The following is a 20,868-nucleotide window of genomic DNA, read 5'->3' as shown; positions in this document are numbered from 1 at the left end:
AAAATGTGTTGGTGGCCAGTTATCTAAAATAAGGAACAACAATTCTGATTTGTGCTATCACAGATGGAACTGAGAAGAAAAAATTTCTCATGATAAGTAAATAAAAAAATCCTATGTTTTTTAAGCATGTAAAAAATCCACTAGTGCACTACAATGTTAATAAAAAGTCCTAGTCAACCTCCGAACTCTTTGAAGCTGAAACAAGGCATGGGTATCAGGAGCTTGGAAGTAAAAAAAGAAAGATACTGGTTCTTGCTGACAACTGTCCAGCGCATCCGGCTCTCTCTGGTCTGGAGAATATTAAGCTTGTTTTCTTCCTGCAAATATGACACACTTGTTGCAGCCCACGGACCAAGGAGTGACTATGAGTCCACAATGTCACTATTGTAAGCTCATACTACTGAAAATGACACAATGCATTGAGAAAAAGCAGATTACTCTCTTACACTGATGGATGCAATCAGTTGCATTACCAAAGCTTGGAGCCAGGTCACAACACAAACCATCAAGAACTATTTACGTCATGTGGGAAACACAAATGAAAAAATAAATGCTGCTGAAATGGATGACACATTCAGTGATACTGATGATTTGTTGCTATCTGCATTGCTACCAGAAATCAACTGTCGTATTCTCAAACAGCATAACTATGAAATGTATGCAACAATAGATGATGACCTTGTTACAACCAAAGTGCAAACTGAAGACAAAATTGCAAATGAAGTGAAGAATCAGGGACACGGTGACCATGGAGTGAGTGAAGCAGGTGAAGAAGAAGAGGAAGAAGGAAGAAATAAAGAGCTTATAACTACTATGAGCGACGCTTTAGAAGCTATTACGATTGTGAACATGGTCTATGAAGGTAGGGAAGGAAGCAGTGAAACTGCAAATGAAAAATGAACCTAGACTGTAATTTAGAAAGTGTGTATTGGGCAAATAGAAAGCAGAGTAAAATGACTGATTACTTTACTCCTAAGTAAAGAAGTCTCGTAAGTACTCGACATACTGCTGTACTTATTGTATTCATGTAAGCTTAAGAGTGAAAACTGTGCAAAATATGGCTAAATAAATGTATTGTTTTCCATTTAACACCACAACAGACTGAAAATATGAATCTCAGTTACAAAGACTCTCATTTTTAACAATATAATGTTCACGGTCCTTTGAATGTTGTTATAGCCAGGTTCCACTGTACAAGAACCAGCAAACTCTACTGACTGTGAACATGCATGACTAGTGCAGGCCCCAAAATGTTGTAGCATACTGCTTGTTATAAAAGTGTACAACACCCATGTGAAATTACATTTGTTTTTAAGTAGTTACACAGGATTCTCTATTTATTTTGTTACTATTAGACCTGAAGAAGAAGACCAGTGATGGTCAAAACTTAACAGCTGCAACCATTTGAAAGGTATTGTGTCTGTAAATAATATTGCTGAAATGTTAGACAATCACTAATTTCTTCTTTGACAATGTTATTTCCCTCTAACGAGCAAATTCTTTTCCACATGAAAAGAACAAATAATTAAGTACTCAGATGATAAAATATGCTTGAAATGAATCCAAAGGTAGAAACTGTAATAATATTTGTTCTTTAATGTAAATAAAGAAGTGGTAATGTAAGTAGCTTCTGATCATTTCTTATATAGCAACTAATATCATACATCCATATACAAAACAATATGACATATTTATAAGGCAACTACACTCCTGGAAATGGAAAAAAGAACACATTGACACCGGTGTGTCAGACCCACCATACTTGCTCCGGACACTGTGAGAGGGCTGTACAAGCAACGATCACACGCACGGCACAGCGGACACACCAGGAACCGCGGTGTTGGCCGTCGAATGGCGCTAGCTGTGCAGCATTTGTGCACCGCCGCCGTCACTGTCAGCCAGTTTGCCGTGGCATACGGAGCTCCATCGCAGTCTTTAACACTGGTAGCATGCCGCGACAGCGTGGACGTGAACCGTATGTGCAGTTGACGGACTTTGAGCGAGGGCGTATAGTGGGCATGCGGGAGGCCGGGTGGACGTACCGCCGAATTGCTCAACACGTGGGGCGTGAGGTCTCCACAGTACATCGATGTTGTCGCCAGTGGTCAGCAGAAGGTGCACATGCCCGTCGACCTGGGACCGGACCGCAGCGACGCACGGATGCACGCCAAGACCGTAGGATCCTATGCAGTGCCGTAGGGGCTGCACCACCACTTCCCAGCAAATTAGGGACACTGTTGCTCCTGGGGTATCGGCGAGGACCATTCGCAACCGTCTCCATGAAGCTGGGCTACGGTCCCGCACACCGTTAGGCCGTCTTCCGCTCACGCCCCAACATCGTGCAGCCCGCCTCCAGTGGTGTCACGACAGGCGTGAATGGAGGGACGAATGGAGACGTGTCGTCTTCAGTGATGAGAGTCGCTTCTGCCTTGGTGCCAATGATGGTCGTATGCGTGTTTGGCACCGTGCAGGTGAGCGCCACAATCAGGACTGCATACGACCGAGGCACACAGGGCCAACACCCGGCATCATGGTGTGGGGAGCGATCTCCTACACTGGCCGTACACCACTGGTGATCGTCGAGGGGACACTGAATAGTGCACGGTACATCCAAACCGTCATCGAACCCATCGTTCTACCATTCCTAGACCGGCAAGGGAACTTGCTGTTCCAACAGGACAATGCACGTCCGCATGTATCCCGTGCCACCCAACGTGCTCTAGAAGGTGTAAGTCAACTACCCTGGCCAGCAAGATCTCCGGATCTGTCCCCCATTGAGCATGTTTGGGACTGGATGAAGCGTCGTCTCACGCGGTCTGCACGTCCAGCACGAACGCTGGTCCAACTGAGGTGCCAGGTGGAAATGGCATGGCAAGCCGTTCCACAGGACTACATCCAGCATCTCTACGATCGTCTCCATGGGAGAATAGCAGCCTGCATTGCTGCGAAAGGTGGATATACACTGTACTAGTGCCGACATTGTGCATGCTCTGTTGCCTGTGTCTATGTGCCTGTGGTTCTGTCAGTGTGATCATGTGATGTATCTGACCCCAGGAATGTGTCAATAAAGTTTCCCCTTCCTGGGACAATGAATTCACGGTGTTCTTATTTTAATTTCCAGGAGTGTATTTTCCTAGAGAAATGTGCAAATGAAATGGTTTTTTGTATTACACACAATAAACATACCTTAGAACCATCTCTACCAGCTTTAGCTTTCAGTATTTCTTGATAAGTGACTCTTAAGTTTTCATCTGCTTTTAGACAGCCAGTGATAAATTCATGCCACATTGTAAGGCACTGAACACAAGGGCTGCAGATTTGTAAAGGTAAGGTGTCATCCTCAGAAACCTGCAACACACACAGTCAAAGAAAACATGGTATTAACACTAATGGTCTGGAAATTCATGTAGTTCAAAACACCCTTCCATTCTATAGCAGTTTAGGTTAAGATGGTGTGGTGACGGGAAGGCCTTATACCAGAGAGGTGAAAACAAAAGAGGGGAAAGAAAACACCAACGTAATGTGACCACATGCTTATCAAGAAATATGCACACCCAACATGAACAACTTTCAAGAAAAAAAAGGACACACACAAGATGATTCAAGCATGGAACACTGTTCCAATAAATTTCTTCAGCACACATACTTGAGTTTATGACCAGATCAACAATGTTGTAACAAGTAGTTGCCTATGGTTAGATATCTCCAGCAATATTTTAGCAGAGCAGTGAGGTATTTAGCTGTAACAGGTTATTTGTTCTTCACAGGTTTCTAGCTGATAAAGCTTTTTTTTTATGATACACAAGAAAAATATCGAAGAACAGAAACATCTGGAAAGAAAACTTTCCCTATGTCAAGCTCTTCAAATCTGTTCTCTGATCAGTTAGAAAATTATGGTTCCAACATTACAAAGCATATTTCCTATGTAAGGCAGAGTCCCATCAAGTTGAATAATGGAAGGAAGGTGGAGTTTAATGATCCATCAATAATGAGGACATCACAGAGACAGCACAGGCCCAGAGAATGACTCCCACACCCATTTTTCAGTCTTCTGATGCGGCCTGTCAAAATTAGCTCTCCTGTGCTGATCCTTCCCATCTTGGAATAGTACTTACACCTAAAATCCTACATTGTATGTCATATATATTTCAACCTCAGTCTTCTACAATTTTTGCCCACCTACTGTAACATCTAGTCCTACAGACATTGTTACCTAATCTCTTGACACTATGGCCAAGGAAACCATTGGTTCCATAAGCAAACATCTTCATACTGCACACCTTACTTGAAGGCTGGCTATAATAACAGTATAGTGATCCAGAACCAGCTCTATGTTGTACAATGGCAAAGTACATGTCCTATTTAGCACAAGACAGGTACATTTTTGCACTACAATATGTTTAGGGTTCCAAAAATGGCTGGATGATTGAATCATTTCTCATGACCTCCATTCTCCAACTTCTTACCTCTCTATAACCTGAACTTTAGTTGGATGTATAGGTCTATCGACCCTGAACAACACAACTCACTCAGAGACCTTCACCTCCCCTACTATTCTCCATCCTCCAATGTCTCTGTCCCTCCTAAAAATTGTCACAGGTAACTTCCACCAGTACCTTGACAATATTTCTTGGGCACTATATTTCTGTTCCCTTCTTGTGTTAGCCTCTCTATTAAGCTCTTGCCTCTCTCTTCCTCTGGTTCTATCTTCATTTCATCTACTCCTTTTCTCACCCATCCATTCCATCCAAAATCACTTGTCCCTGTTGCATTAAAGGAAAGAGTTTTTTTTTTTTTTTTTTTTTTTTGAGAGGGCGAGGGGGGGAGGGCGAGGGGGGGGGGAGAGAGAGGGAGAGAGAGAGAGAGAGAGAGAGAGAGAGAGAGAGAGAGAGAGAGGATGGAAAAAATGAAAAATCCAGGATGGAATGTAACAATATTATGAAAAAGATGGTTGCTACTCACCATATAGTAGAGATGCTGAGACCACACTCAACTCAGTGGTCATGTGTGTGCATGAGAGTTTGTGTGGGGGTGGGTGGGTGGTTGTGTGGGCGGGCAGGCGGGCGGGCGGGCGGGTGCGCGCTCACGTGTATGTATGTACAAAGAAGGTTTTGTTGGCTGAAAGCTCATTTTTGACAATCTTTTTTTTGTGCCTGTCTGCGACTCAGCATCTTCGCTATATGGTGAACAATAAAGTGAGAACAAATATGACAAAAAATGCTACCTGTGTCCTTTTTCTGGTGTACATATTATAGTAAGGATTCATTCAATCTCATGATATAGGTATAGAATAGTTGGAAAAGAATGATAAGTAACAATAAAATGGAGAAATCTGTCAAGTGAGATACAGTAAGGATAGAACAAGGTGGCAATTCATAGTGAAATGCTTACATTAGGAAATCAGAGAATTCATGAGCAACAGATAGTGCAGTCAAGAGATACAGTTGGAAAAATTTAAAACAAAATGCACTATTCATACACAATTGGGAAGATGTGGTAAAAAAAGCTGTACTAGGGAGGAAAACCAGAAACAGACCAACACAATTTTAAAACATAAAGGAGAGGGCAAGGGAGGAAAAGGGAGTCAGTAAAGATGAAAACATACACTCCTGGAAATGGAAAAAAGAACACATTGACACCGGTGTGTCAGATCCACCATACTTGCTCCGGACACTGTGAGAGGGCTGTACAAGCAATGATCACACGCACGGCACAGCGGACACACCAGGAACCGCGGTGTTGGCCGTCGAATGGCGCTAGCTGCGCAGCATTTGTGCACCGCCGCCGTCACTGTCAGCCAGTTTGCCGTGGCATATGGAGCTCCATCGCAGTCTTTAACACTGGTAGCATGCCGCGACAACGTGGACGTGAACCGTATGTGCAGTTGACGGACTTTGAGCGAGGGCGTATAGTGGGCATGCGGGAGGCCGGGTGGACGTACCGCCGAATTGCTCAACACGTGGGGCATGAGGTCTCCACAGTACATCGATGTTGTCGCCAGTGGTCAGCGGAAGGTGCACGTGCCCGTCGACCTGGGACCAGACCGCAGCGACGCACGGATGCACGCCAAGACCGTAGGATTCTACGCAGTGCCGTAGGGGACCGCACCGCCACTTCCCAGCAAATTAGGGACACTGTTGCTCCTGGGGTATCGGCGAGGACCATTCGCAACCGTCTCCATGAAGCTGGGCTACGGTCCCGCAACCGTTAGGCCGTCTTCCGCTCACGCCCCAACATCGTGCAGCCCGCCTCCAGTGGTGTCGCGACAGGCGTGAATGGAGGGACGAATGGAGACGTGTCGTCTTCAGTGATGAGAGTCGCTTCTGCCTTGGTGCCAATGATGGTCGTATGCGTGTTTGGCGCCGTGCAGGTGAGCGCCACAATCAGGACTGCATACGACCGAGGCACACAGGGCCAACACCCGGCATCATGGTGTGGGGAGCGATCTCCTACACTGGCCGTACACCACTGGTGATCGTCGAGGGGACACTGAATAGTGCACGGTACATCCAAACCGACATCGAACCCATCGTTCTACCATTCCTAGACCGGCAAGGGAACTTGCTGTTCCAACAGGACAATGCACGTCCACATGTATCCCGTGCCACCCAACGTGCTCTAGAAGGTGTAAGTCAACTACCATGGCCAGCAAGATCTCCGGATCTGTCCCCCATTGAGCATGTTTGGGACTGGATGAAGCGTCGTTTCACGCGGTCTGCACGTCCAGCATGGACGCTGGTCCAACTGAGGCGCCAGGTGGAAATGGCATGGCAAGCCATTCCACAGGACTACATCCAGCATCTCTACGATCGTCTCCATGGGAGAATAGCAGCCTGCATTGCTGCGAAAGGTGGATATACACCGTACTAGTGCCGACATTGTGCATGCTCTGTTGCCTGTGTCTATGTGCCTGTGGTTCTGTCAGTGTGATCATGTGATGTATCTGACCCCAGGAATGTGTCAATAAAGTTTCCCCTTCCTGGGGCAATGAATTCACGGTGTTCTTATTTCAATTTCCAGGAGTGTATTATGAATGGAACAGGACACAAAGATATTCTGGGAAATATTGGAAACCTGAGAAGTGAATAATAAGCAGGAAGGAAGATTCAGAGTTTAACATACTGTTGGCAACACAGTTATTAGAGACAGAGCAGAGGCTCAGGCTGAGGAAAAATGGGGAAGGAAAGGAGCCATCTCAGCATTCACCTGTAATTATTTAAGGAAAACCTATGATGTCTGGACAGGAATACGAACTTCTGCCCTTCCAAGTACAAGTCTAGTGTCCTATCACTGCACCATCATGTTTAGTTGAAAGAAGTAGGCTACTACAGAAGGGACTGTAAGTAAGTGTGATTGGTATCAAGCGCATCCGGAAAGTAAGTTCTCCTTTCTTGGAGATGCATAGTGTAGGTATTACAAACAATTTTCCCCTTTCTAATTTTTCTCTACGGCTTTCAAACTGATAAATATAATTTTAAAAAATTTTTGGCTGAATTCAAATAATGAGTAAACTTTGGAGTCCTTCCATTATTGCTCCTCCTATAGTACTGCAAGCATTTATTTAAACTCTGGAATACAAAATTTAAGGTAGCAATTGTAGCACAGATAACTTTGTTGAGCTTTTAAGGCAAAACTTATAAATAAAGAGAAGTATCTTTTCCAGATAACAATCTTTTGAATCACAAATGTTTTGTAAGAACAGACAGGATTTTCTTCACTTGTGAACTACGTAAGTTCTCAAAATACTTTTTTTAGTGCTACTCTAACACTCTTCCCTCTTGTTTCAGGTTTCATTTATAATTACCTCAACTGGCACATATGCTTTTATTTTTGATGGTAAGTCATCAGTAAGTCCTTGTCCTCTGAATATGGGCATCATACAGCTGTTCTTCTTTGCACAAAATCTGCAGAGCTGATGAAACTGATCTGTTGTTGTATCTTCATCTGGAGTTACAGATCTGTGGCATTCGACTATTGTTGTCTGCATGGTGATTAGTTGCACTGACCTGTAAACAACATTATTCTTGTAAACAGAAATGAACAGTGTAGTAACTGTGTAAGTTTTTTCAGTCTTCTAGTAACACGATTATATTCTTAGGTTCTTCTCCCCCCCCCCCCCCCCCACCCCACCTGATTTATTTTGAAATATGAGAAAATGTTTCTATGTCGAAACTGTATTCCAAAGCACACTTGAAAAAGGTTATACATAACTAATAGCATCAATTCCTATAAATATTATTATAATATTGATTAAAATTCAGAGATAAAAGCAAAATTCTTAACTTAGAAAGAGCATGATTCAGTATAGCATTCACACATACTACAGCAAAGATAATACAACAGTTGACATAAAAATCCTGTGCTTTTCTAAGACAATTATTAACAAGAATATTCTGTATATGGAAGGTAGACAGTAGTGGCACACGTCAACTGAAACTGCATATATAAGCACTATTCCATTATAGTTATCTAAGTGTGATTTCTGCTTTTGCTTTGGTGGTCTACAAACAGCTTTTATACAGGGTGTCCCAGCTATCTTGTCCACCCAAAATATCTCTGGAACAATAACAGCTATTGGAAAACGACTTTCACCGGTATCAATGTAGGGCTGGGGCCCATGAATGTACATATTTGGAAACATTCTAAAACGAAAGCATGTGTGTTTTTTTAACACAAACTTATGTTTTTTTTAAATGGACCTCCTATATTTTTTCTGCGGCAATCCATAGCATGACAAAGCACATACACAATGCCGTTGATTGCATCACAATATTCCCATGAAATCCCGAGATATTAAGATGCAAAGTTGACGCTTGAAACGCCCGACATGCGCTGCTAGCGCATGTCCTGAGGCTCAGGCGTGAACCCCATGCTGCCCGTAATCGCGATGTGATTGACAGGCGTAATCACACTTCCATACTTCCATACTTATCAAGAGGTCCGAAACGAATAATACGGTCTGCTGCCATCCTGCATTAACGTCGTACATTCCAGCAGGTATTTATGCCATAGGCTAGCGGTGATGCGGTTCTGCAACACATCTGTGTACCGCAACGTTAGTCACAAAGTTAACTTCGCTTATCGTTAATCCGTTACTTTGTGACTAACGTTGCCGTACACAGATATGTTACAGAACCGCATCACCCGTAACCTATGGCATAAATACCTGCTGGAATGTACGACGTTAATGCAGGATGGCAGCAGACCGTATTATTCATTTCGGACCTCTTGATAAGTATGGAAGTATGATTACGCATGTCAATCACATCACGATTACGGGCAGCATGGGGTTCACGCCTGAGCCTCAGGACGTGTGCTAGCAGCGCATGTTGGGTGTTTCAAGCGTCAACTTCGCGTCTTAATATCTCGGGATGTGATGGGAATATTGTGATGCAATCAACGCCATTTGTGTTAAAAAACACATATGCTTTCGTTTTAGAATGTTTCCAAATATGTACATTCATGGGCCCCAGCCCTAATCCTTTATAGAGCGCCAAAATATATAATCGTCATTTCATCCAAACAGAGACTGTGACTTCAATATCTGAATGCCAGATTGCACAGGAAATTTTTGATGACAATGTTTTGTCAGTTAAGTACTGTTATATTGTCAGTGGAAGATACCTTCTGGAACTCATATTGTAACAGGCTAAGAGTCTTGTTTCCACATTTATGCCAATCCATACTCAAGTATATGGAGTGTGGATCAGCTGGTGGAGCATCCAAGACAGTTTGCACATTTGCAATAAACCCTTGTGTACAGGTGGCACAGTGCTTAAAGCATGCCTAGTAAGCAGGACATACCAGGTTCAATTCCCAGCCCGGCACACATTTACACTCATTGCTGTTGTTTCCGCATAGAGTCCTCATGCAGCTGATATCATTAGTTCCTTCCCTTTCCTTTCCTTTCTCCCCCATCCACCTACAACTTACATAGTACGTATCATGACAACTGTGGATTCCGCTTTCTGTCTGTCCTTTCAGATATGTCCAAAAAAAGGAAAAAACACCAAGCATTCATAAAGCTTTTACTTAGTCATGCATAACATTTGACCTCATCACAATCCTTTTGTACAGCATATTTTTTCTAACCTGGGGTGTGTCAGGTGCTACAGTTTCCATTCTGAAACAGTTGTTAAATTAAAAAGGAATTTATACAGAAATGCACTTAATATACTGGATTATTCTAAATGATGGACCCACTTTCAAAAATTCTTATGTACTCAAGAACAAATACAAAATGAAGAAGCTTTATACCAATGAAAAGAGGAAGTTTCAAAGTTTTTGCTAGGCGGTGGCAGGTGGGCAGTGATGGTTTCTGAAGTGGCCAGGAGAGTTTGCATGGCAATAGGGTCATCATTCCATTTCACTGACAGTTGTGAGTGAGATGGTGACTGTGGAGCATAAGGTTTTCTATGTTCTTGAGTTCGCGAAAAGTGAGTCGTAAATTGCAGTGCAGCAGGCATTTCGTACCAAATTCGGTATTCAACGAACAACTTGCAAAAGTGTTAGCCATTGGTTTAAGTAATTTAAATAGACTGGTTGTGTGTGCAAAGGAAAAAGCACAAGCAGATCACATATGTCAGAGGATGATATCCGACAGATTTAAGGAAGTTCTGTGTGCAACCCCAGTAAGTCTACCAATAGAGCCAGTCGAGAACTTGGAATACCCCACCCAACTGTATGGGAAGTTCTGAGAAGGCATTTGCTATACAAACCCTACTGATTACAACTTGTGCAGGCTCTCAACCCCAATGACAAAGCAAAGGGTCTCGCATTGCGTGCTTATGGGTTAGCAAAAATGGAGGATGATGCATTTCTACAGCATGTAATTTTTAGTGATGAAGTGATGTTCCATCTTAGTGGAAAAGTCAACAGACACAATGTTAACATATGAGATATGGAAAATCCACATTCACCAATGCAACACGAAAGAGACTCACCAAAGATCAACGTGTTCTGTGCCATATCCCATACAAAGGTTTATGGGCCATTTTTCTTTGCGGAAAGAACTGTAATGGGAATCATATACCTGGACAATGGCTGTTCCCTCAAATTATGGAAGATTCCCAAGACTTCATTTTCCAACAGGATGGAGCTCTGCCCCATTGGCACCATGATGTATGAGACTTTATGAATGACTCCCTTCCTCAGTGCTGGATCGGTCGCAGGGACTTGGGGACCTGGCTCTGCACTTATGGCCATAGAGAGTTCCTGATATCACACCTGTGACTACTTCTTATGGGGTTATGTTAAGGAAGCTATTTACATCCTGCCTCTACCAACCACTCTGAATGATCTGCGGAACCGGTAGTAACAGCAGATATGCTTTCGCATGTGTACGATGAGTTTGACTATGGCGTCAATGTTTGCTGTGCAGCCAACAGTGGCACACTGAACATTGTAACATTTCTAACTATTAAATAATTATTAAAAACTCATTAATTACAAATTATTAAATTTATTAAATTGATGTCAAACATTATGGGAAAAAAACCTTGAAACTTCCTCTTTTCACTGGTATAAATATTGTTCATTTTGGATTTGTACTTAAATAAATACAAAGTTTTGAAAATGGGTCCATCATTTAGAATAACCCTGTATTAGTGATATGCAATACTACACATACTCAGCTCCAAGTGATAATGAAACAAGGTCCTTTTAAAGTTGTCTGTTGATGCTTGAGAAGCAAGAGTACTCACTGTTCTTCAAAGATGGCTTGTACGATCCTCGTCATATGTTGCAATGTTTCCATACAGTGAGGTTCAACAGCCGTAATGTATTTTATAAAGTGCACTTTAACCATCACCTGATGGTTAAAATGCATTTTATAAAAAGTACTCATTATATGTAGCTGGACACTAATCTATTGAAATATGGCATGTAGATTTGCCTGAAACAGGTAAAGTGCCTTGGACTCTGAAGCTTTTGCAATGCTGTCCACTGAGAATCAATTTTTAAGACTCAAAAGTGTACATTACATCTAATGGCATATCAGAGCACCACACCTGATGTTTGTGCGCTATGACACTCAACAATGTTGACTGCCACATTGTAGTCCCCCAAGTTCACTGTCTCAAATGCTTCCAACAATCAGTGAAGGACAAGTGAAAGAGGAGCTTATCTGAAAACACCACATCTTACCTCTGAATATATCAGTGTAATGCTGTTCACATGATAATTACAGTCTGAATTATTTACTACTTCTGAACAATAGAATTTAACACAATGGCATGTGTGTCATATTCCATCCTGCAGCATGTGACACTGAACCTTCAACATATTCATGTCCCTGTCTATTGTATTCCTTCATTGTTGAGCAAATACAGACAAGGAGCTGTAGGATATGTCACGGCAATGCAAGCAAGATACTGGTCATCCGATACCACATCTTTATTGCTTACGACTTTCTACATGTACATCACCTACACAACAGCATAACCTGCATGAGCACAAATGACGCAGTATGACAAAACCATTCTGCATGTATCACACTCACTCACATTCTGGTACTGCATCCTTTGAGATCAATTAGCTACAGTAGCACATCAACATTTACATTTTTCCCAGAGCTCTTCCAACACTAAGCTTTTCCTAACACCAACACACGTGGTCAAGCACGAGGAGATGCTGCTGGACTTATATATCTGTCATCTCTGTGTAATCACATCACTTATATGATACGATTTTCTGTATACTGTCAAAGTTTGTTTCATTTGGACCATTTTTTCTAGGTGCTGCAAGTTTCACAAACAAAGGAGCCCCAAAGCGTCACTATCCAGCACAAATCTAATGTGAGAACATTACAGTTTAAGTTAAATTTTTGTGTCACATTCTTCTCCAGATTTTTGTGTAACATAAATATTGATACCACAATAGATGGCTACTTGCCATTACCATAGACATGAAGTAAACTCCTTCAGTGACAACATAAAAATTATTTGGAACATACTAGAAAATAAGACAGGAAAAACAAATCACAAAAAAATTTAAAGGTAGACAATGAACTGATCAAAGATGATGACGATGATGATGATAATATTTTTTTCTTTCCCTAGCAGATGATTCAGGTTTGAACACTTCCTTAGCAGATAGCCTGCAGTTCCTAAGAATAGCCTAATAGCCTCCCAAAACAAGTCTGAGAAAATTCAACTGCATTCAACACCTCCAAAAAGAAGTCTTCAATGTTATCGGCACCCTTAAAAATAAATCTTCACATGGTTGTGATGAAATCAGTAGTAAAATAAAGGACTGCTGTTCAGCTGAACAGGAATACATTGAGTTACTTGAGTGCTGAAGCTTTTCACAGTGGTCCTTATCCAGAGAGAATTAAACATGCTATTGACAAGCCACTTCTCAAAAAAAGAGCCAAAAAGTTAGCAAAAGTGATTACTGATTCAGTGCATTATTGCCATTATTTTCAAAAAATTACAAGAAAATACCATACAATAGACTTTACACACACTTAATACAGGAAAAAAATCAAACAATGGAAAATCCAGGATGAAATGCAATATTGTGAAAAGGAAAGTTGCTACTCACCATATAGCGGAGATGCTGAGTCACAGTTAGGCACAACAAAAAGACTGTCACAAATGCAGCTTTTGGCCAGTAAGGACTTCATCGAAATTAAACAACAAACACACACATACACACTCACGCAAACACAACTCATGCACACACAACTGCAGTCTCAGGCAACTGAGACCACACTGTGAGCAGCACCAGTGCACGATGGGAGTGGCAAATGGGTGGGTTTAAGGAGGAGGCTGGGGCGGGGAGGTGAAGGGGAAGTGATAGTAGGGTACGAGTGGCAGGCAGTGTCGTGCTGTTGGAGACTGTGCAGGGATGAGGTTGAAAGAGGGTAGGGCAGCTATGTGCACTTGGGAGGTTAGGTGGAGGGCAGCGGAGCAGTAGGGAGGGGTGGAAGGGATAGTGGAAAAGGAGAGAAGTAAAGAGACTGGGTGTGATGGAGGAATGAGGGATGTGTAGTGCTGGGATGGGAACAGAGAAGAGACTGGAAGGGAGAGGACAATCACTTTTTATTGAGCCTACCTGCGACTCAGCATTTCTGTCCTTTGGTGAGTAGCAACTTTCCTTTTCACAATATTAATACAGAAAAACACACTCAGTTCCAAAGAATCTGGATTTCAAAAAGGACTGTCAGCTGAACAGGGTATATTCACCTTGACAGGTGACACACTCGAGTCAGTATATGAGAAATAACTACCACTAGGAATATGGGGTGACTTGGTTAAGGTTTTTCATTGTGTAAAACAGTTAACATTATAATGGTGAAGTTTCTGACATTCCTAAAATGGCGGAAAGGGGTCATTTTGACACCACATAAAATATTTTCATATTTGACTTAAATAAGTACTTCTTTTAGTGTTTGTTAATCCATACTTCATTTCTAGTAATCACAACAATTATTTACAATTATAAATAATAATTATTTATTTATTTGAATAACAACATATCATATAAATTTATTGTTGCTACAAGTTTCTAAACTATAAATTTTAATTTAATACCTATTCATACAACCTTCTAGACACATTTAGTATATTTGGTCCATTTTACTCTCACATGTGTTTTACAAACAGCTCTGTATTACTTTTCATTCACGTTATTTGAAGCTGCTAGATGCTCTTAGCACAGGTGATTTCTGTTTTATGTGCACATTTTCTGCACATGCCTTTGTGGCACTTTACACAGTTTTTGTTGGTCTTGTTGCCCTTACAGAGGCTGATTTGGCACTTCCTCCACTTTCTATGTGATTTCAGTCCCATGTCCTCTTCCTTTGCCTGATGTTCTTACTCTTTTGTTCCCTTGAGTTCATTTTCCAGTTGAAGTATGAACAACTTCCTTTCCATTTTCTTATTATTACTATGTTAAATATGACCCATGCATTTATTGCTGCCATGTCCAGTGCATTATAGAAGATATGCATTGGTCTTCCTCTCCATGCAACCTTTATAGTATATTTATGGGTCATTTGATCAACCGCGTCCACCCCGTACTTTGTTGCATTGTAGAACATTACGGTTTCAGGTTTTTCCTTTCCTCCCTTGCTTATTACTACTTCAGCATGTAGTGTACTTACGAAGAATGACATTTTTATTCTTTTTCCCTTGGTGCAGTGTATGTTGCCATTACTGTGCAGTATTGTGGTGGAGTGTATTTCAGAATTTGGCTTCGTTACTTCATCAGGGATTTCACGGCAGATCTCGTTTTGTTGTGCCAACTAACGAAGTTTTCTTTTCTTTCAGTGTTTTTAGCAAGTTGACTAGACATAAAGAAGTTGTCCGTGGTCACATTTCTTCCTTGATTTACAAATGGCTCCATGAGACGCAGAACGATGTACTCTCCACGTGGTTGTTTCTTTCTATGCAAGTCCTCTTTGCCGAGGTACGGGAAAGCATTACATACATACTTTGTCGTTACATCAACAGCCAACCAGAATTCGAGACCATATTTGTTGGACAGGAATTGTGTAAACCTGCATCTTGCTTTGCTTGGCAACAGTTGCTTGTCAATGGTTATATTTTCTCCAGGGCAGTAATCGATAATACTGTTTTCAATGAACTTTCCCCAAATTTCAGATACAAGGGCGAATTTGTTGGCTGACAGGCCTTCGGCCCAGGTTGATTTTTCATCAAAATGGAGAAATCTGAGAAGCTCCTGAAATATGTACCTTGGCATAACGTCCTTTATAAAAGAAGGCCTCCAAGAGTGCAACCAGAGATCATCCACAGACATACATTTTGTGCACAATACACCCTGAACATAAATGATGGCTATCAGTTTCTCCAGTTCCTCAAGTGACACAGGCCAGTCATTGTTTTTTAGTACTTTTTGAGCATTTGATTTTGGTGTATTTCTTCATGAGATGTAGCATTGCTTCATAAAAAAATAAGACAGAAGGTACTGATGACAGAGCTGTCTACTCATTGGTAAGCATAAGCAGTGGGGCCTCCTCTCTCCTTCAGAACAGTCACAGCTGACTGCCTTCCAGAAGACAAATAATTTCCAATCTCCCACAAAGTTCCATCCCTTGCAATCATCTTTGTAGCTGCTTCCAACTGTATCTGCTGTAATGAAAGAGGTGATGATTTATGTATATCAGCATCTGAATTCTCTTCTGCTAATTGTCCCTCATTCACAATGTCTTCATCTTCACTTGTGTGAGACACATGATCATCATCTTCATCAGTGTACTCAATTTGCAATTCAACTTTGGAATTCTCTTGGAGATGTAACACTTCTCCATCAGAAAGTCCACGCTGGCTATACATGTTCGAAAATGTGTTTTACGGATAAGACTGCCTGAGTGACACAACATAAGCTGTGGCAACAATGAGGAGCTACTGCTCTGCATTACTGCTCACTGTTGCCACTGTATTGTTGGACAACTTACTTATATTCAGAACAGAAATTACAGTGGGGTCAAATTGACCCCTTCCACCGTTCTAGGTATACTGAATGAAATGACGAAGAAAATTAAAATATTTTGTAAATAGTGAAACATATTCAGAAAGAGAAGAAAAATTTAGAAAAAGTCATTAATTCATTAACGAAGTAAATAAATTGGATATGACAATGTACGAAAAAGTATGACAGGGGTCATTTTGACCCCTTCCACCATTCTAGTGTTAAGATATTATGGAACAGTGGGCACAGCAGATCTGTGGTTCTATCTAATCTGAATGATAGAATGCAATGTGTATCAGTTCCATGCCATCACTTAACCATAAGCACTCAGAATTTGATGCCATCAGACCCGGTGTACTACAAGGTTTGGTTTTTGATTATCTGTTGTTCCTGATAGACATAAATAATGTTGTACTTAAAGTTTCAGAAGATGCAAATTTTGTACTTTTTTCAGATGATACAAGTATAAAAAAAAAAAAATACCAGTCCCCTCACTGAAAAAGTAGATAATGAAATATTCAAAAACACTAACAGATGGTTCAAGGCAGATGGATTATCACTAAATTTTGACAAGACTCAGTACATACAGTTCAGTGCTTCTCACACAACTTCAAAAGGTAAGAATAAGTTTCTCAAGCAATGAAATACAAGAATTAAGTTTTTAAGGCCGTAGATATGAGGGTCATCCACAAAATGAAGACTGTTTAGTTGTTTCGTTACACAAAATGAAAAACACTTTATTTACTGGACAAAAAAAAAAAGGCCCACACACAGTTCCATTACATACAGGGAGCTCCCTTCATTATGTGAGGTGGTCACTGCATTCAAAAGCAAGACTGCTCGCACATTTCTGCCGTGCACTTCATTCCTCTTCCTCTTTTCAGTGTTAACCACTTTCCATATCAGCTGTACTCATAATGCTATGAGTGGAGGTTGCAAGAAGTCACCCTTGTCCAGCTGTTAAGTACTCAAAATGAACTCCCCAACTGAAAATTTCACCATCAAAGGTAAGGCGTATTATTTGATTTCTGAACACTCAAAAGGTGCAACCAGAAGATATTTACTGCTAACTGAAAGCAGTCTATGGTAATAATGTAATGAATAAAATAAATGTGAGAAAAGATGTGAAATTTCAACAATGTGCACAATGAAACTCTCCCAAGATGCCTATACTCAGCACAGAAGACCTGAAGACCACAGTGGAAACAGAACATTGCAAGACAAGTGTGTGACTTTAAATGAATTGCACATTGTTTCCAGGCATCTCTTGTTCTTTGCTTGCTGACATTGTATTGCAACATGTTACGATGTGTTCTGCAACAACTGAGTGAGCAACAAAAAACTCAGAGAATGGTGTCATCACTGAAATTTTTCACTTAACATCACACATATTGAGGGATAGAGATGCTTATCTTGGCCAGGTTGTGACTGGTGATGAGATCTGTTTATCTCACATTAACTCACAAAGCACACACCAAACACTTGAGAGGCATCATCCATCATCACCCAAAAAACCAAGAAAATTCAGACAGACTCGCTCAACACATAAGATCATGGCAATCATCTTTTGGGATCTTAGAGGTGTTCTTTTGGTGGATTTTATGCCAAAAGACACAACAGTCAGTGCAAATCATTGTTCTGAACTTTGGAAAACTAAGGACAGTGATTCAAATCAGAAGGCGAGGAATGCTTTCTGATGAAATTGCACTGCTTCATCACAATGCCTACTCTCACACTGCTGCTGTAGCTCAAGATTTGCTGGGTTAATTTGGATGGGAAATTTTTGATCATCCATCCTGTACACTAGACCTTGCTCCTAGTGATTTCCACCTTTTCCCTATGATAAAACTGTTTTTGGACTGTAAATATTTTGGAGAATGCAGTTACCACCTGGCTTAATTAACTGGCAGCAGAAGAGCATAACAAGGGAATTCTGAAGCTCATGACCACATATGATAAATGTTTCTGAGTGTAGAAGGTGATTATGTACAGAGGTGGCGGAAGATTAATGTATGAAACAGAATTTTTTTTTTCTCCAATGAATATTGTGTTTTTCATTTTGTATAGCTAGAAAGTCTTTATTTTCTTGATGACCCTCTTTGATTACAACCTCACGTGGAAAAGCCCTTGCCTAGAATTATTGAAGCATTTTGGTTGTCAGTATCCATGATTACTGCTATAGATGATTTAAAAATGAAGAAACTAATTTATTCTGCACATTTTCACACACTAACGAGTTATGGAATCATTTTCTGGGGGAATTCAAGTTACAGGTATAGTATTTTCATAATACAAAAGTTTGTTATAAAAATTATATCTGTTGTTAAGTCAAGAACAATGAGAAGAGACATCTTTTTAAAAAAAGAAAAATAAATAAATAAAACAGAAGAAACCTGGCTATTTTGACAATTACTTTACAATACATATATTAATAAATGTCCTGTCATTGTCAGTTTTTATCTCTTCACAAAAACAGTGGAAATCATGAATATAACACCAGGATCAAAAACAGTCTCTATTAAGAGCTCAAACAGTTCTCATTAGTACAGAACGGAATCAGCAACATCGGTGCACATATATTTAACAATCTACCAGAGCACTTTAAATGTCATACAGATGATGTAGTGGCATTAAGACTAAATTACATAACTTTCTATTTGGTAACTTCTTGTACTCCATTAAAGACTAGTATCACAGAAACTCTTGAATTTAATATTTAAGGTTAATGTATGATTAGAATCAACACTGTAATATGGTAATGTAATGTCATTTCACTGCATTGCTGATTGGTTGGTTGGATGATTAAAGGCACAAAACAACTACATCATCAATTCCTTTTTCCTTGCACAGACACCTCATGTTCCTAAAACGGTCAACGAAGGCAAAAAATAAAATAAAAATGAAGAAGAAGAAAGGGAGAGAGAGGAAGAAAGGCAAGCAAGGTGCCTCATCTATGGAGCAGCCAGAAGCCCCTGAAAGCAGAGTCCAATGAGGAGATACACATCCCCCAGCCCCTGCCATTATCTGAGCTAAACCAATCAGAAATTGCCTAATATATACTAGCAACACAGACAGGGCAAGAGGAGTAAAGAGAGACAGAAGATGAACAAATCTAACATACCACATAACAGGGGCAAGAGGAGTAGACAAGAAGGCACAGTGAGGACTGGGTTGGACCACTAAGCCCAGACAGCTGCAGCCCGGTCCAGGCAGAGGAGGCAACAGTGTTCTGCCAACACCTCAATGGACCGACAACATTAAGTGGCCTTTCCTTAAAGAGAGTAGTGAAAGCCCCCCCCCCCTCATGTAAACTAAGTCAGTTGTTGACTCTCCCATGGTCAGCAAGATTAAGTGTCTGCTTCAGGGCGACCAGGTTGAGACAGTTCAGCAAAATGTGGACCACCATCAAATGGGAACTGCAAACAACAGTAGAAAGGGTCCTTGCAACAGAGGAGATGACCATGAGTAAACATGACCAGAGGAGAATGCATAGCAAATGCAAAGTTGGCAAAGGACAGTAGAGTCCTTGTGAGAGGCCTGCATGGAGGACCTCCACAGATCCATAGTCTCCTTTATCACCTGTAGTTAGAGTGGTGAAGTCAGAATGAACCATTCCATATTCCTCAAACTTGATGGCATAATACTGATCAGAGGTCTGTTTCCAGAACAGAATAGCAATGACTAAGGAATGGCAAGGGTAACACTAGTTGAGAGCTTGCAAATTGTTCAAGGAGTTGCTGCAAATGAGAAAGGACCCACTGTTGCAGGAACAGATATGCTCAAGAGCATGAAAGATGGCTACCAACTCCAAGTGAAAACAATACGGCCACCTGCTAAGGAGCACAGTTCAATACGTCACATGTGAGTGTAAGCAGAGCCACATGACCAGCAACCACCGAACCATCAATACAGACTATTTCTGAGTCCCAAGAAGCACCGATGATGGAGAAAAACTGATGGTGAAGGCCTTAGGAGGAACCCAGTCTTTCCTACTGTGTGAGAGGTCAAGACGAAGCTGTGGCCAAAGGATGCACCATGGAGGTATAAGTGACTGGGCCCAGAGAAGAGAAGGAAGAGCAAACAACTGGAATTCAGAGAGGAGGGACCAGACGTGGATTGCAATAGTAATCTCTGATCTGGGCCGCCATTGCAGGAGATGGATCTCCATGTATGGAAAGAGGAGATGGTAGTTCAGATGCTTAGGGGAACTGGGTACTATACTTGACAAGCTGTTGTTGGCACCTGATCCACAATGGAGGAGGGCTACCATCCACAAGTAAGCTGTTCACAAGTGTAGTTTTAAAGACTCCTGTCACAAGTCGAACCCCACAGTGGTATCTCTGATCCAGTACTCATAATGCTGAGCAATGATGCCAAACTATATGCCAGACTCCCATAATCAAGATGGGATTTATCAGGGCTTTGTACAGCTGC

At 41.2% G+C, this 20,868-nt stretch overlaps 1 protein-coding gene across 1 annotated transcript in view; it reads right to left on the bottom strand.

Annotated features, from left to right (window-relative positions):
* The window catches only part of LOC126091660 (zinc finger protein 585A-like), a 100,961-nt gene that overhangs the window by 57,101 nt on the left and 22,992 nt on the right, over positions 1 to 20,868 (bottom strand). The window contains exons 2-3 of the mRNA XM_049907084.1: positions 7,805 to 8,006; positions 3,187 to 3,348 (exon numbers count right to left, since the gene is read on the bottom strand). Of these exons, the coding sequence (XP_049763041.1) occupies positions 3,187 to 3,348; positions 7,805 to 7,987 (345 nt within the window). The 5' untranslated portion in view covers positions 7,988 to 8,006. The remainder of the gene's footprint in view (positions 1 to 3,186; positions 3,349 to 7,804; positions 8,007 to 20,868) is intronic.

This window comes from Schistocerca cancellata, chromosome 1 (assembly GCF_023864275.1).
Source record: "Schistocerca cancellata isolate TAMUIC-IGC-003103 chromosome 1, iqSchCanc2.1, whole genome shotgun sequence".
Taxonomy (NCBI): Eukaryota; Metazoa; Arthropoda; class Insecta; order Orthoptera; family Acrididae; genus Schistocerca; species Schistocerca cancellata.
Note: the sequence above shows the minus strand (reverse complement) of the source record. Positions and strands in the feature narration are given on the sequence as shown.